Raw genomic sequence first — 17,759 nt, 5'->3', positions numbered from 1 at the left:
GAGAAGATTAAGTAGCAAAAAAGCTTCCTTTTGAAGCAATATCCCCTTCATCTCCTACCATATCACCCAAGATCTGATTAAAAAGAACACTATCATTACTTGTAAGCCAAAACCAGGAGTGACTCCAAATGATGGAAGAGGTCCCAATCTTACCATTACACCTGTTCTCCATAGGGTATCTTCTTGGTCTTGGATTACAAATACTGATACAGAATTGTGAGCAAAATACTGTGAATGTGGCCTAAGTTCTGTTCAGGTTCCACCTAACAGATCACTAATGAACCTCCTGCTCTGATAAAGCTTCTCATATGTTCTATCAATAATTTCCACGTTGTGTGGAGATCCATGTGCCCCAACAGTCAGCCTCAGGTTATAATTTAGCTTTTGCCATTTAAGATGCCCATTGTACCCTAGTACCAGTTAGCAGGTTCTGATGCTAGATGCTTTATTATTGCCTTTGCACTAGGCGCAGTGTTCCTTAACGCCAATCCTCAAGAGCCACCAGCAGGGCATGTTTTCGGATTTCCTTAGTATTGCCCAGAAGATAAATCCTTCACTTGTTCAATACTACGGAAATCCTGAAAACATGATCTGCTGGTGGCTCTTGTTGGAGAACACCGAGCTAGGGTCTCCAGATAACTTAAGAATGAGCCTTAGGTTACGTTGAAGTTTTCCCATGCCATTTCAGTTCACCTTAGATTCTGTTGGGCCTGAGGGTCTAGTGAAGCTCCTCGGTGTCTGCCTAGTAGACCTCAGGTCCTGGTACGACTTCCCATGTGCTCTAAGAAGGCATCTGTGAAGCATTCTTCAGATCTGTCTATAATCCTGCCGGTATATTTTTAAGAACCTGTAGGAGCAGACAGCACTGTATGATGGAGACTAGCTAGTCTTTGAAGCATTTTGCCCTGCCTGCTTCCTACTGTCACTGGCACTTCACACAGTCCTCCTCTCCAGTCACCGTTAATCTCTTCACTCTGAGATTTGCATGACCTCATGGTTCCCTGCAGTGGCAAGTTATAATACAATCACAGACATGGTTCATTTAACCGTCAGAATGCCATTGGCGTTCTCTAAGCAGGGCTGGATATACATGTTCTCCTTCCTTGTAGATTTCTTTCCACCATTGCTCCTATAGTTTCCCCTGAATTGTCTTCATGTCAATTCTCAAATGTACATTTGTCGCATTGCTATTTGTTTTCCAAATGAAACATTACATAATTTCTGCATGCTGCTTTATTTCTGGGCTTGCAAGAATGTGACCACTTGATACCCCCAGAGGAGCAATCAGTTTAGCGTAATTCATTAACGCTTTCACACTGCGATTACAACCAGAAGTCTTTTATATAACTCTTAGTAGACCCAAGAGTATTCCTCTTCTGTGAAAGGTAGCGAAACACAAAAGCTTTTATTGTAATAAAAGCCTTACATAAGAAATGTCAGACGGGATTCCCTGCTTTTAAGAGCCCCCACCAGTGTTAATCACCGGAAAGTGGAACGACCACAGAGACGTCCTAAGACTTGAAGACCTTGAAGGAGAATCCTGATATCCGTCATCTGTGAGATACAAATACCTGCCATGTGTAAATGTGACGTCTACACCCTTCGTTTCTCTATGTGAAATCAATCACACAAGGGCTCGCAGAAATAAACCCGAATCATTATCTGAATTGGCACTACCATTAACCCCTTAAGAGTCTGCAGCAGGGTAGACGAGATGAGAATCTGTGAAGGGCAGTGTGTTAGATTAGTAAGGGGTAGAGTACATGCCCAGTGGGAATGTTGGCTGTAAATGAACGTGCCTGAGAAATTGATTATATGCTTGACTAGCATGACATCCGCACCCCCGACTTCGAGTGACAGCTTGAACTGCCTCTCTATCAAGTCATCGCTTTATGCTATGGCCAGTTAATAGATCAAACTCATGCGTAGCTTCAGCATGTTAAGATATCAATATATACACTCACTGGCCACTTTATTAGGTACACCATGCTAGTAAGGGGTTGGACCCCCTTTTGCCTTCAGAACTGCCTCAATTCTTCGTGGCAGAGATTCAACAAGGTGCTGGAAGCATTCCTCAGAGATTTTGGACCATATTGACATGATGGCATCACACAGTTGGCGCAGATTTGTCGGCTGCACATCCCTGATGCGAATCTCCCGTTCCACCACATCCCAAAGATGCTCTATTGGATTGAGATCTGGTGACTGAGGAGGCCATTTGAGTACAGTAAACTCATTGTCATGTTCAAGAAACCAATCTGAGATGATTCAAGCTTTATGACATGGCGCATTATCCTGCTGAAAGTAGCCATCAGATGTTGGGTACATTGTGGTCATAAAGGGATGGACATGGTCAGCAACAATACTCAGGTAGGCTGTGGCGTTGCAACGATGCTCAATTGGTACCAAGGGGCCCAAAGAGTGCCCAGAAAAAATTCCCCACACCATGACACCACCACCACCAGCCTGAACCGTTGATACAAGGCAGGATGGATCCATGCTTTCATGTTGTTTACGCCAAATTCTGACCCTACCATACGAATGTCGCAGCAGAAATCGAGACTCATCAGACCAGGCAACGTTTTTCCAATCTTCTACTGTCCAATTTCGATGAGCTTGTGCAAATTGTAGCCTCAGTTTCCTGTTCTTAGCTGAGAGGAGTGGTACCCAGTGTGGTCTTCTGCTGCTGTAGCCCATCTGCCTCAAAGTTCGATGCACTGTGCGTTCAGAGATGCTCTTCTGCCTACCTTGGTTGTAACGGGTGGCAATTTGAGTCACTGTTGCCTTTCTATCAGCTCGAACCAGTCTGCCCATTCTCCTCTGACCTCTGGCATGAACATGGCATTTCCGGCCACAGAACTGCCGCTCACTGGATTTTTTTTCTTTTTCGGACCATTCTCTGTAAACCCTAGAGATGGTTGTGCGTGAAAATCCCAGTAGATCAGCAGTTTCTGAAATTCTCAGACCAGCCCTTCTGGCACCAACAATCATGCCACGTTCAAAGGCACTCAAATCACCTTTCTTCCCCATACTGATGCTCGGTTTGAACTGCAGGAGATTGTCTTGACCATGTCTACATGCCTAAATGCACTGAGTTGCCGCCATGTGATTGGCTGATTAGAAATTAAGTCTTAACACACAGTTGGACAGGTGTACCTAATAAAGTGGCCAGTGAGTGTATATGTGTATACCTCAAATATGGGTCAAAAACTGCTGACATAGGTGGACTAAAATGCGGACTGGTCGTCATACAACGTGAGTTGCGGAGGAGAACCAAAATCGACCAAAAAGTCCATAACAATTAAAATATAACAACTTTATTAAATATTCCGTATTCAAAATTACAGGTATGGGGAAAACAATTAACAAATACACATGAAACCAAAGTGCACAAAGATGCAAGGGACGCACAGAAACGGGGGAGCCAAAAGGTCTCAAAACACAGATATTTGGTTGAATTAACAGTGTACTAGCAATAAATGTAAGTGGAAAAGCCTGCCCAGTGCTAAACAAGATACAGTAAGGTCCATATATATTTGGACAGAGACAACATTTTTGTAATTTTGGTTCTAGACATTAGCACAATGAATTTTAAACAAAACAATTCAGATGCAGTGTAAGTTCAGACTTTCAGCTTTCATTTGAGGATATCCACATTAAAATTGGATGAAGGGTTTAGGAGTTTCAGCTCCTTAACATGTGCCACCCTGTTTTTAAAGGGACCAAAAGTAATTCGACAATTCACTCCAAGGCTATTTCATGGACTGGTGTGGGCAATCCCTTCGTTATGTCATTGTCAATTAAGCAGATAAAAGGCCTGGAGTTGATTTGAGGTGTGGTGCTTGCATTTGGAAGGTTTTGCTTTGAAGGAAATGTGGTCAAAGGAGCTCTCCATGCAGGTGAAACAAGCCATCCTTAAGCTGCAAAAACAGAAAAAAACCAATCCGAGAAATTGCTACAACATTAGGAGTGGCAAAATCTACAGTTTGGTACATCCTGAGAAAGAAAGAAAGCACTGGTGAACTCATCAATGCAAAAAGACCTGGGCGCCCACGGAAGACAACAGTGGTGGATGATCGCAGAATAATCTCCATGGTGAAGAGAAACCCCTTCACAACAGCCAACCAAGTGAACAACACTCTCCAGGAGGTAGGCGTATCAATATCCAAATCTACCATAAAGAGAAGACTGCATGAAATTAAATACAGAGGGTTCACTGCACGGTGCAAGCCACTCATAAGCATCAAGAATAAAAAGGCTAGACTGGACTTTGCTAAAAAACATCTAAAAAAGCCAGCACAGTTCTGGAAGAACATTCTTTGGACAGATGAAACCAAGATCAACCTCTACCAGAATGATAGAAAGAGAAAAGTATGACGAAGGCGTGGTACAGCTCATGGTCCAAAGCATACCACATCATCTGTAAAACACGGCGGAGGCAGTGTGATGGCTTGGGCATGCATGGCTGCCAGTGGCACTGGGTCACTAGTGTTTATTGATGATGTGACACAGGACAGAAGCAGCCAAATGAATTGAAGTATTCAGAGCCATACTGTGTGCTCAGATCCAGCCAAATGCAGACAAACTGATTGGTCGTCGTTTCATACTACAGATGGACAACGACCCAAAACATAAAGCCAAAGCAACCCAGGAGTTTATTAAAGCAAAGAAGTGGAATATTCGTGAATGGCCAAGTCAGTCGCCTGATCTCAACCCAATTGAGCATGCATTTCACTTGTTAAAGACTAAACTTCAGACAGGCCCACAAACAAACAGCAACTGAAAACCACCGCAGTGAAGGCCTGGCAGAGCATCAAAAAGGAGGAAACACAGCGTCAGGTGATGTCCATGAGTTCAAGACTTCAGGCAGTCATTGCCAACAAAGGGTTTTCAACCAAGTACTAGAAATGAACATTTTATTTACAATTATTTAATCTGTCCAATTACTTTTGGTCCCCTTTAAAAACAGGGTGGCACAAGTTAAGGAGCTGAAACTCCTAAACCCTTCATCTAATTTTAATGTGGATACCCTCAAATGAAAGCTGAAAGTCTGAACTTCAACTGCATCTGAATTGTTTTGTTTAAAATTAATTGTGGTAATGTCTAGAACCAAAATTAGAAAAATGTTGTCTCTGTCCAAATATATATGGACCTAACTGTATATATGTAATACAATTATATGGATCTGGTGAGTCCCCGCTTGTATCCCTTACCCAGCTACAATGACACGGCCTCTGACACCTGCTATGTAAAAAGCGATTTTCCTCTAAGGGGTCAGTATAGACCATATAATTGTATTATACCTATATCTTCTTTAGCACTGGGCAGGCTTTCCCAATTACTAGTACACTGTTAATTCAACCATATATCTGTGTTGTGGGACCTTTTGGCTCCCTTGTTTCCGTGCGTCCCTTGCATCTTTGTGCGCTTTGGTTGCATGTGTATTTGTCCACTGTTTTCCCCATACCTGTAATTTTGAATACTGAATATTTAATAAAGTTGTTATATTTTAATTGATATGGACTTCTTGGTCATTTTTGGTTCTCCTCTCCTATGGCCAGTTAATGTAGATCATTAAAATAATAAAACCAGACAAAAAAACAAAGAAAATACTATGTACAAATACCTAATTTCTATGTTCCTATGAGCACAGCCTTTCCTACTTGTCACAAAGCCTCACTTAGTGCATTAGACAATCCATCATCATCATATAGTTCCAGCATATCATGCATTATCTTTGGGTTTGGGGATAGAAGATTCCTGGTAATGTCATATTTGGAAACGCAAATTTTCTCGGATTCTTACCCATTACTTTTTCTACAGTACAACAGGTCTTGTGCCATGTTCAGCAACACCTACAACATTTGGTGATCTACGGGCAGCAAATGGGCAAGGTCAGCAACGACGTCGGATTACATCCGTGCAGCCACCCTCAGGCCTTCAAGAATGGCTGAAAATGTTCCAGGTATGCTTTGTGTGGGTGTGTGTGTTTTAAAGAGATTATTACCAAAATAACAAGTTCTAGAGCCCCAATCTACAGATTGCTTGGGGTCATCATTAGCAATAGCAGATAACTTACGTTTTGGGTCTAACCCTTGAATTCAGATGCTCACTACTTCGATGTATTTCTGATCAAGACACAGTGGTTTATGTTTATACATATTTTCACACTCAGATTTTATCTAGTATATTCATAGAGAATACATTCTGGTCAGATGTAATTAAATAAAGAGTTAACATATTTTAGTATTTTTGCTCTATGGTTGATATTAGTTGACAATTCCTTGTATGTATAAAATATGATGTGTAGGCCCTTGAAACAGTATGGGGTGAGATGTGTATGTTTAAATGATTATGGAACAAGAATTCTTAGTTTTGTAGAGATAGTCGACTTTTTGGATTGGTGCACAGAGCCCTGTGAGAGGGGGTTAAATGGACTGATTGTTCCTGCTGCAAGTTCCCTTGGTTTTCTGCCTCATTAGTTCCTATGTCCATATTTTGAGCCAGCCAGGCAGTTCTCCTTTTGTAAACTGAATGAGAGCAAACATCCCTGTACTTTTGACAGAGAGTACATTCAGGTCACCAGAAAATTGCTTACTACAGGGATAATATTTGCCACGACAGAGAAGCTTTTTGGATCCTGCTGTACTAGTTCTGCAATGAAAGTCTGCTCCGTTGTGTTGGGTTACAGAATAGAGAAGGTGAAGCCAACAGTTCCAGCTTCTGTGAGATGAGCAGCTTGAAGCATTGGTCTGAAAACCTTGCTGTAATCATGGGAATAAGGGCTGTAAAACATTTGGTGAGTAAGAGCACCAAATGGGGGACTGTCCTGACCTGTCCTAGGACATCAGTGCTGAACATCTACAGCTTGAAGGCATGAGTGCTGAAAACTAGGTGAACCAGGTCATTTGGGAGGTTTCCACTCATGTTACAATTAAGGATGGCTTCTTTTATCTATGATAATTGTTTCCCCCCCTGGGAAAATAAGAGCCTTTCATGATTGGAAAAGCAAATGGGAAGCTATGCTCTAGATGAATGGTTTAGTAGTTTATCAAGCCCCAACATGTTATCTGAAAGCTGGGATGTGCAGGTAATTATCCAAGGCATCTGGGCTCCATGCCAGGTGTTCCTCCAGTCTGTCCTGGAGGAAGCCTGAGGTCTGTCGCTTAGCACCATCCACCAAAATACTACTGTTTTTATTTGTCCCTAACAGTTACTCTACAGTAGATGAGAAAGGCCCCGCTTATCTTTCTCCTCCACGCCCGCACTCTCAAGCTATAATTGCTGGTTCCCATTCATTCAGGTCATTTGGTGGAACCCTGGTATGCAAATGTACATTACAGCAGATAATCAACCACTACATTTGCGGATTAGAGAGGCATTCATGTCCAAACTGGGGCACTGTTCCCATGAAAAATACAGTAACCAAAAAACTGATCTATTGTTCTGATGATTATCGAGTCCAACATATCTCCACGCTGTCACAGTCCAACTAAAACTGGAGAGGTGTAGTTGTATAATGTCTTCTGACAGGCCAAATCAACTGCGAATACCACTTAGCGGGGTGCAGGGTTTCTGTATGAATTAAATATGTTCCAGCTTGGAACTAGGTCTTCCTTCGAGTGACATGGGAACGTTCTGAAGAGATGTCTATAGGCACAAGTATGTAGAGTTTTGTTGTCCTAATGTAGTTAGTTTGATCCATTTTTTCGAGAATTTTTTTTTTGTACAGTAGTGGGGACCATTAAGCAAAGTATCACTAAAAGGAACTTTTCAGTCTGTTAATTTTGCCCAAATCGGGGACATCATGAATCAGAGCTTGGCTGCACGATTGCAGTTTGATATGTTTTTCTCTGAAACGCAGCATGGTTTCAGAGAAAATATGGACCTGATTTAATAAAGTGTTTATGCAAAACACCTTAGGGCTAGTAGCGGAGACCGCCACTGATTGCTAAAGCTAGCCATACACATGATGGAGGTTGGCTAAATGTTTGTTTGGCACACCATTTTCTCGCCCAACAACTCCATATGTATAAGTACTTGGATGAGCCTTGATGTCTTTTCAGTGGAGTGAGAGGAGGAAGCTGCCTCTTGAAACCTCTCGTAGTGGCTTATATTGCATGAAAATAGAGGAATAGGGCGTTGAAATTACCAGATCCTTGTCTCCCTCAACATCTGTCAGGGAGGAGTTGGACAGGCTCTATAAAGATTGAATGATTGACCCGTCTTGCCATCTAAGGGAATCTGTCACCCCATTTTTGGCCTATAAGCTGCGGCCACCGCCATCAGGGGCTTATCTACAGCATTCTGTAATGCTGTAGGTAAGCCCCCGATGTAACCTGAAAGAGAAGAAAAAAAGGGTTGAATTATACTCACCCTGGCGTCCCGCCCGGCGCCTCCCATCTTATAGAGATGGTGTCCTCCTCCTTGCTTCATGCTGCGCTCCTGCGCAGGCGTACTTTCTCTGCCCTGTTGAAGGCAGAGTAAAGTACCGCGGTGCGCAAGCGCCGGAGCTCTCTGACCTTTCCCGTACGCCTGCGCAGGAGCGCAGCATGAAGCAAGGAGGAGGATGCCATCTTTAGAAGATGGGCGGTGCCGGACCGCGACACCCACCGCACCCGACCACGTCCCCCAGTGAGTATAATATAACTTGTTTTTCTTATCTTTCAGGTAACATGCTGTAGATAAACCCCTGATGGCGGTGGCCTCATCTTATAGGCCGAAAATGGGGTGACAGATTCCCTTTAGAGAACTTTAAGACTTTAAAGGAACCTGTCACATCAGATAACGTTATTGACCTGCAGATGTAATCTGAACCTGTAGGTTAGTATTACAAAGTGGCTGGCTCCTTAGCTGAAAGTGCAGCTACCTGGCGAAAAATAACTTTATTTCTACCTGGAGCTGTCAGCTTTAAGTCCTAAAGGGCATTCCTACAGCCGTGGCTCACAGTCCTTTTCTGTGGTGACTGAAGCCATGCCTGTATTAGTGAAAGCCGGCAGCTGCACTTTCAGTGAAGTGGCCAGTTACCTTTCTAACCTGCAGTTTAACTGCGTTATCAGACGTGACAAGTTCCCTTTAAGTGCTGTGCCACGCATGTGTTTCTCTTTGGTATGGTTTTGCTCTCGTATAGGAGTAAAGTGAGCCTCATAAAGAATCTTAAGTCCATACACCTTTCTGAGCTGATCACAGCTGCCCCATGCCTCCTCATTACAAAATGACCGGTATACTTTAAGGCCAAGGTCACATGGATTTGCACTTCTGATTCTGACTCTAAAATCTGTGGTCAAACCAAGGAAATGTAACACACTCCTGTTGAGTTGTGGATCTTGTAAAAAAATTTTGTCTGTGCCTTTTCAATCTTAGTCAAATTTTGGGTTTGTAGCATATTTTTGCCATTAACACCAATATATTTGTAACTTCGTAATTGAAAACTGCACAATGTGGATTTAATCCATAGTTGGTGAACTTGGCCTAAGGGTTTGGTCTCCAATAAATAACCACTCTCCACCTAAAATAGCTCCTCCACCCATGTTCTCATGTTATGTCTCTCTTGTGTCTGTGTTGGGATAGCATAGTATTGAAACCCTTGGAGATCCACGCTCGGTGAAGATGTGGAATATTTTCAGTTTTTTTCTTTGTAGTCTATTAGCTGTGCAGAGACCAGAGTCCATCCTGACAGAGCTGTGTTAGGCCCTTTCTAATATGTGGCCAGAGAGTTCACCTTTCTATTATTGTGTTTTAAAAATAAAAAAGGAAATTGCGCTAGTGATACCCACATAAATGAATGTTCTCACCTCTTAAAACAGACAAATGTAAATGATCACTCTCCCTAAGGAAAGCAAAGTAATTGCCAAGAAATTAAATATACATCCGTATAAAACAATAGTATTGACACCCTTTATTGTCTGTGAGGGTGTGTTATAAATATATATCTCACTACAAAAAGTAGAGAGATATACTAACCGTCCAGGTTACTGTTCATACCATACGCGGTGTTGGCAGTCTTAGATTCAGCACGTGGCGGCTCCTCTCCTGATAGACTTTAGTATATTCCAGTGGTGGTATATTTCTCAGTACCAAAAATAATGTGGACGATGAAAAGTTGCAGGCTAATAGTGGGTAAAATCCAAAATAATCACCTCTACCGCGTCTCCCGCTGCATGTCCCACCATTAACGGGCAGCATAGCATCGGGTGAACAGGGCGATTGCTAACGGCCGGAGCATCGCCCGCTACTACAGTAGAGGTGATTATTTTGGATTTTACACACTATTAGCCTGCAACTTTTCATCGTCCACATTATTTTTGGTACTGAGAAATATACCACCACTGGAATATTTTAAAGTCTATCAGGAGAGGAGCCGCCACGTGCTGAATCTAAGACTGCCAACACCGCGTATGTTATGAACAGAAACCTGGACGGTTAGTATGACTCTCTCCCTTCAGTGAGAGACGCACTTATGTATATTTATTTTTGCAAATACCTTTAGGAGAAAGATTGGGTGCACTTTTTAGATGGTTACTCACTTTTTGTAGTGAGATATATATTTATAACACACCCTCACAGACACTAAGGGGTGCCAATACTATTGTTTTATACGGATGTATATTTAATTTCTTGGCAATTACTTTGCTTTCCTTAGGGAGAGTAATCATTTACTTTTGTCTGTTTTAAGAGGCGAGAACATTCATTTATGTGGGTATCACTAGAGCAATTTCCTTTTTTATTTTTAATTGTTTTAACATTCAGACAAAAGGTGGCATTGTCTGCTAATTTGCGGCTGTTATACCCCCACGCAGTGCCATTGGTTGTCAAAAATATTTTTTATTACTGTGTTTTGTTTTACATTTCATTGATGCATTCTTGATGCAGTTTTTTCTCTTTTAGGTTTTGTTAATTTTACATTGCTCACTACATTCAGCAAGTGTTAACAGTTGTATCCAAAAATATATGCCCCAGACATATATATAGCTGTATATAGTTAAATACTGTACCAGCTATGTGTATGAAAGGGCACATGATGTGAACAGAGCCCTTGAGCATGTGGTCTATTCTCATGATTTCAGGATGTCCTGTGCGTTAGCTTTACCTGCCACATAAGATACATGGGTGCACTTCAGCTGTCTGGATTTCATGATCTCAGAGGGTCCCTTTCGGTTGCTGTAGTGGTGCCTTTCAGGCCTTACTCATCACTGTTTTCTTTTTTTCCTCCTTATTAAATAGTTCCTTTACTAATGGTCACCATACACAGTGTGAATAGGGTGTACTGGCTATTATTCCACATTTCAGATGTCAAGTGGTCGGTGGGGAAAAGGATTGGACATGATGGATATCAGTCAGTATGACCAACCCTTAGTTCTCACAGGAGATAAGCCACTTCTAGTAGAGCTGCCAGTGGCATATTCCCGTTTTCAATGAAACGCTTGGCTGAGCCGACAGCTAAAACCTGAGATAAAAGCAAAATGAGCAAATACCCTGCAATAAATAAATAGAAATAGTGCATGAAAATTAATATAGGGTACGTAGCATAATTTTGATTAAAAAACATAATAGCCATTCTGACCCGATTCGGGACGGTCCTAACCTCTAGTATTAAAATCTTACTGTGTTTGTTAAATGACGTAAACGTGAATAAAGGCCGAGCAGGACCGAGACCCCGACTAGTGGACACTCAGCCGTGGGGAGCTCTATAAGCATAATGTCCAGCTCAAAGAACATCAAGGCCACGGCCTTATCTGCTGTCTAAGGTATATGGCCACCTTAAGATTATTCTAAAGTAAAAAAGTGTTGGGGATTTCGGTTCACGCTACTGAACGTCAGGTTGTATTTGCCTGCGGTTCCACATTGAAGAGGTTGTGGACTACTTTTATATTGATGAATATGTTGGCAATATCAGATCTATGGGGGTGAAATACCCAGGGGCCAGATGTGATCAGTTGCAAAGGGGAACAGCACAGCACCGTCAGCTGTATAGTGGCATTTCCGAATTATTGGAGTGAATGTGAGAGGATATGCAGTACCCCACAATGGTCGCTGTATAGTTGACAGCTACTCTGTGTCTGATCAGCTGTTCCTGGGGCTGGATAGGTGTGGTCGGTGGGGTTGCCGAATGTCGCATCCCCACTAATCTGATATTGATGCGCAATCCTGAGGATTCATCATCAATATAAAAGTAGTGAACAATCCCTTGTATGTGTACCAGAGGGGAGAGGGAGGTTACAGCATGAGTTTCTCCGGTTCTCCAGACCACCATAAGGCTCCATGTTTCTGAACTAGTATGAGCCCTGTCCATTTGAATTATTGACTTGCCATAAGTCATGTTGGTCACAGCCAGGATTTCTGTGCTTGTTTGTTATTTTACTTTACGAGTTCTAGTGGAAGGATATGATCATGTCATTAGTCCCACTTAGTGAACGTGGTGTTCTGGAGAGTGAACTGATTGTTCCCAATGATCCTGTTTCATAGTGGGCAGTGCTATGCCTATGGTTTACATGATCCGAGTGACACTATTGACAGGCATATTCACGTTCAGTCACATATTTAATACACCTCGTCATTCATTGCTTTTTATGATAATGGTCCGTGGTCCCTGATGTGAGACTGCAGGCGCTGGTTGTTACTGCTGCTGTACAATGTTGTTGTTCCTGAGCTGACATTTGAGAAGTGCACCCGTCCTGCTTGTGGGTGCAGCACCAGCAAAGTGCGGCTTTTATTATACAGCTTTAAATGGTTTTCATTTCCTAAGCTGCACTTATTACAAAAGCAATAAAAAGGCTTCCAAGAATCTCCAATTTGTTTTTTCACTTTATTGTTTTGGCTTTATGAAGAAATACTTCTGGGACCGTTTGACAATAAAGTGGCCTCTGGGGCAATCTATTGACTTTCAATGTTTATTACTAGGTGTGTGCTTTAAATGGCACCGGCTGAGAAAAGCAGAAGGCAGAAAATCCATAAACTTAGCATGTGTCTATCTGCTTTAGTAAGCCACCTTCTAAATGTATCAGATTGACCTTTCTCTGTATACGATGTAATTTGGTAAGGCCAAGGTGTATTTGGCTACTTCTGTAAGGATATCAACAGGTTTTTGCCACCTAATCCGAGAGCAGCATATTGTAGAGGCATAGACCCTGATTCCAGTTATGTGTCACCTTATTGGGCTGTTTGCTGTGATTTTGATAATCTCTTGCTGATTATACCAGTAATTTTATCACTAGAGAACTAGTACAACTGCTGCCATATGCGAACTCCATATTCCTGAGCTTGGTATAGCCCTGCCCTCCCCCACCACTGATTGGCAGTTTTCTGCTTATGCACAATGTACACAGAAAGCTGTCAATCAGTGGTGTGGGCAAGGATATACAGAGCTCAGCATTCAGAGAGCTGCGTGATCAGCCCAGTAATTGACAAATTGCTGGAATCGAAGTCTCTGCCCCTACATCATGCTGCTCTTAGCAAAAACCTGGTGACAGATTCATTTAAGCTTAATGAGAGCTGTATGCACCTTAATGATAACAAATCAAAGTACCTCAAAATTTGCAGCAGTCAGGGTAGTGCCAAAAGCCTTTCCCAGCCCTGCAGACATCCACGCCTGTCCTGTCTTTCTGGTGTGGAAGTCACCATGGAGTGAATATAAGGTATCTGTATGCCTTAGGTGTCTATAATAGATGACCACTTCATGCAGTGCCCCTGATCCTAGCATCACCGAATTGTAAGATGATAATAGTGGCCATTGCGTGAGAATTTTTATAGGGAACTTTAAAATCTTCCTCCTTCTTTGTTTTCCATGATTCCTTGAGAATCAAGACTCGGTGACAAGACAATGAGTCATATATATGTATTTTTTTGTGTTTTTCTGCAGAGTTGGAGCGGACCGGAAAAGCTTCTCGCCCTGGATGAGCTCATCGACAGTTGTGAACCCACCCAAGTGAAGCATATGATGCAAGTTATTGAGCCTCAGTTTCAACGGGACTTCATTTCTTTACTGCCTAAGGAGGTGAGGTCGGTCAGGAGGTAGCGGGCACTGCCACCTGTTTACCCTCATCTGCCCCTTTTACTCGCTAATTACATTCTGCTACTTGTGTTTTGTTAATTGAAGTTTAAGGGGAGGTGAGCGGACACATTTGTGCCTGTGCAGTCATTCTAGCATTAACTACCCTCTATCTATACCATGTGTTGCTGGCCGTGTCCTCCTGCTTAGCTGCGTCCAGGGGGGGTGGGGGGGGGGCTTGCTGCTCAGGAGCTGGGATTTGTTTGGTGCACGTAGTACGGTTGCTGTTTTCCAGCATTGCTGCATTGTGGAGCTGTGATTCATGCTATGTATCGTCTGCTCTCTACAACACATTGATCCACACTGCATTGCAGGCTCCTCGTTCAGCAGCGCAGCTTGTTGTCTCCCCATATTGCATCCATTACTGAGTAAGGGACGGTGCACAAGTGGAAGCCGGCATCCGTCCATGGTTCTGCAGACGCCGGACAGTGTTTTGGTGCAGTGACAGATAAACATATGAAGGCTGTGTGACAGATGATGCCCTCCTGAAAGAGAATTATTCATGTTGTGAGCAGATCTTTGATCTTCCTAATGCAGCGATGTTCATCCTCAGGACTTCATCTTGGTATCATTTACGTTCTGTCAGAAGGATGACTGTGAAATCGCATTACGTGCGTGTCATTATTTGTGGATTTTTAATCTTGGAGCTATAAATGTAGATGACATAATGATTATGGTTCTATAATGCAGAGGAACTAACTCCATTTACAGAGAGGTTCCACCTGCGTCTAAGCGTATGTCCTTGAGTTGCTTCTGTTCTCCCAAGGTTTTTATATACTCTGTTTAGTGATTTCGACTGACTCGTTCACATGGCCACATTGCTGGCTTATGGGGTCTTAAAAGGGCTTTTCACTTTCAGAAAGTGCTGTCCAGAGGGATCTGGATAACTCCCCTGAAACAGACAGGACTCGCCCTTCTCTAGTCCATCACCGATTCTCCACCGCCTCTTGGACTGTTGACTACAGCGAACATCACTGCCAACCAATGAGCCGAGCCGTTCTGCAGAAATATATGGCATGTCGCTGGCTGCAGTGGTGATGTGAACTGTAATCCTGTCGTCGGCGCTGCAGCCAATATACAGAGACCAGAGCAGATGTGTGTGTGTGTGTGTGTGTGTATGTGTATATATATATATATATATATATATATATATATATATATATATATATATATATATAAAACACATGTACACAAGACTGCAGATACCATTGGTGGTCTCAGAACAGCAATCAACAAGCATGAAATTGAATTGTTGTGGCCAAGAGGGAATCAATATTACATATACGATATGTGTATAGTATCTGCAGTCTCCATGCTTTGCCGTATACATGGGGCCTATGTTCTATTGGGTTCTTGCTATTCTTTATTGTATTTGTCACATTTCTATCTACAAATTTATGTTGCAGTACACTAATGGCTAATATAGTCTGAGCAAATTTGCTCTTTATGAGCCTAGATGGCTTTTCCTTTCGGGGGGCTGTAATGGCAACCACATGGGCTATCACACTGCTCACATAAAATAAAACTACTAAATAGAATTTTCAGTTTAATGTTCGCTATTTGACAATTGCCCTTGTTTTGCCTCCTATGAGCAGTGTGTTCCCCTTGGCTAGGTCATCGCAGGTTTATGACCCAGGTATTAAGTATTTGCAGCAGTTATTTCTGCACCCAAAACGTCTCTTGGCAAAAAAAGCAATGCGTAAAATAAGTGCAAATTTTTTCTTTCATTTGAATGGATGAAAAATGCAGCAAAAAGAATTATCCTGCTGCAGATATAAAAGGGATTCATATGTGCATGGGGAAAAATGATGAACATGCATGAGACTTCAGAAATCTTTATTTTGCGGCTCTTGTAAACTGCAGCGTTTTCTGCCCTTGAATGAATGTGCAGTAAAATGTGTGTGAACAAGCCTAATAGCCTAGCAATATCTCCCCCAGTTCTTCCCATGTGTTTCATTCCTGAATGTCCTTGTAGCCCCAGCTGTCCAATGTCTGCCTCATTTCTGACTACTATATGGGGTTAGTGACCCCAAACAAGGATGTGCCCCAGGGTGTCTGTGGTGACCTCTTTCTCCATACAGCTTCACCTCACATGACATGTCTTTAACTCTTCAATGATTTTTTTTTCTCCCCTCTTATGTGAAAGTAATTATAGTCCAAGTGAAATCCCCCCTGTGGCTTCCATTCCATGTCTATTGTTTCAGGACTAGTGCTAAAACCACCAATGCTCAGCTGTAATTATGTGCAAATGTACTTCTAGTTGCCTTCACAGATTTTTTTTTTTTTTTCTTTTGCTTAATTTTAACCCCCTGCACCCCAGGTTTTCATGTCCATGTAAAACGATTACTGTTTAGTGGTTGGCATGTTTAAGAGGATTTTCCAGCCGCAGTTTAATTTAATCCATTGGAAGATTGTGTCTTTAGAGGAGTACACTTAGAAATAAGTCATTTCCTTCCTGATTTGATGTGTCTCATTTACTAGAGCCAGCTGTTAGTTGCAATCTGGCATTACACCATTGCTGCAATACGGAAAGTCATGTACCTACAACTTGGTCGGGTTTGACTAATTAGAGCGGATGGAGAAGGGAGGGATGCAAGTAGACACGGCCATGTTAAAAATGTCTCCATGGGTTATAACATAACGAAGGAGGTCCAGAAGAAATATTTGCACCCTATGCTAAATGCCCTATGCTGCAGTTTTCTTCTGTCTATATCAAATGGATTTTTAAAGAAATTGTCGCCCTTACTTTTCTTTTAACAGATATATTCCACTCCTCATACTGATTTCCACCTCTTCTAATGTTGTTTGGATCCTCAACTAATCTCCGTGTGTTTTCGTCTTGCCATGATGGTCATGTGACCGCTGCAGCCAGTGACCAAAGCATCATCGCTGCAGCCAGTGATTGACTGTGGCGGTCACATGTCTGTGTGACTGTTAATAAGTGATACAGACCCAGACAGTGTACATCTTGTTCTGCACACATTACGGGAGAAACAGCAGGGATCCATAAGGTGTGATAATTATTATCCCCCCCCCCCCCCCAAGGGTAGACAGCCCCTTAAAGGTAAAGAGAGATGTAATGTAATTAAAGGGAATCTGTCACCTATTTTTTGCTATATATGATGCGGCCACTGCCATCAGGGTCTTATCTACAGCATTACAGAATGCTGTAGATAAGCCCCCGAAGTAACCTGAAAGAGAAGAAAAACTAGTTAGATTATACTCACCCAGGGGCGGTTCAGGACCGGAGGGTGTCGCGGTCCGGTCCAGCGCCTCCAATCTTCTAGCAATGACGTCCTCTTCTTTGCTTCCCGTTGCGGCGTCGGTGCAGGCGCACTGCTCTGCCCTGTTGAGGGCAGAGCAGAGTACTTCAGTGCGCAGGCGCCGTAAGAGGTCTAGCGCCTGCGCACTGCAGTACTCTGCTCTGCCCTCAACAGGGCAGAGCAGTGCGCGGGAGGCAGAGAAGAGGACGTCATCGCTAGAACATGGGAGGCGCCGGACCACCCCTGTGTGAATATAATTTAACTTGTTTTTCTTCTCTTTCAGGTTACATCGGGGGCTTATCTACAGCATTTTGTAATGCTGTAGATAAGCCCCTGATGACGGTGGCCGCATCTTATATAGCAAAAAATAGGTGACCGATTTCCTTTTAAAGGGTATATCCAGAACTTTACAAAAAAAAAAGTGCCTAAGCACTAACAGCAGGTAATTG

At 42.6% G+C, this 17,759-nt stretch overlaps 1 protein-coding gene across 5 annotated transcripts in view; it reads left to right on the top strand.

The window, feature by feature from the left end:
* Positions 1-17,759, top strand: part of FBXW7 (F-box and WD repeat domain containing 7) — a 224,163-nt gene that overhangs the window by 194,653 nt on the left and 11,751 nt on the right. For 4 of the 5 annotated variants that reach the window (XM_073576296.1, XM_073576288.1, XM_073576305.1 and 1 more), the window contains 2 exons: positions 5,824-5,965; positions 13,859-13,993. In XM_073576296.1, the coding sequence (XP_073432397.1) occupies positions 5,824-5,965; positions 13,859-13,993 (277 nt within the window). Of the gene's footprint in view, positions 1-5,823; positions 5,966-13,858; positions 13,994-14,361; positions 15,586-17,759 lie in introns of those variants that run through there. The other variant, XM_073576324.1, reaches the window with a different exon arrangement.

This window comes from Dendrobates tinctorius, unplaced genomic scaffold, assembly GCF_039654945.1.
Source record: "Dendrobates tinctorius isolate UK_male_01 unplaced genomic scaffold, ASM3965494v1 ptg000008l, whole genome shotgun sequence".
Classification (NCBI taxonomy): Eukaryota; Metazoa; Chordata; class Amphibia; order Anura; family Dendrobatidae; genus Dendrobates; species Dendrobates tinctorius.
The sequence above is the reverse complement of the archived record's forward strand: the minus strand, read 5'-3'. Positions and strand labels throughout refer to the sequence as shown.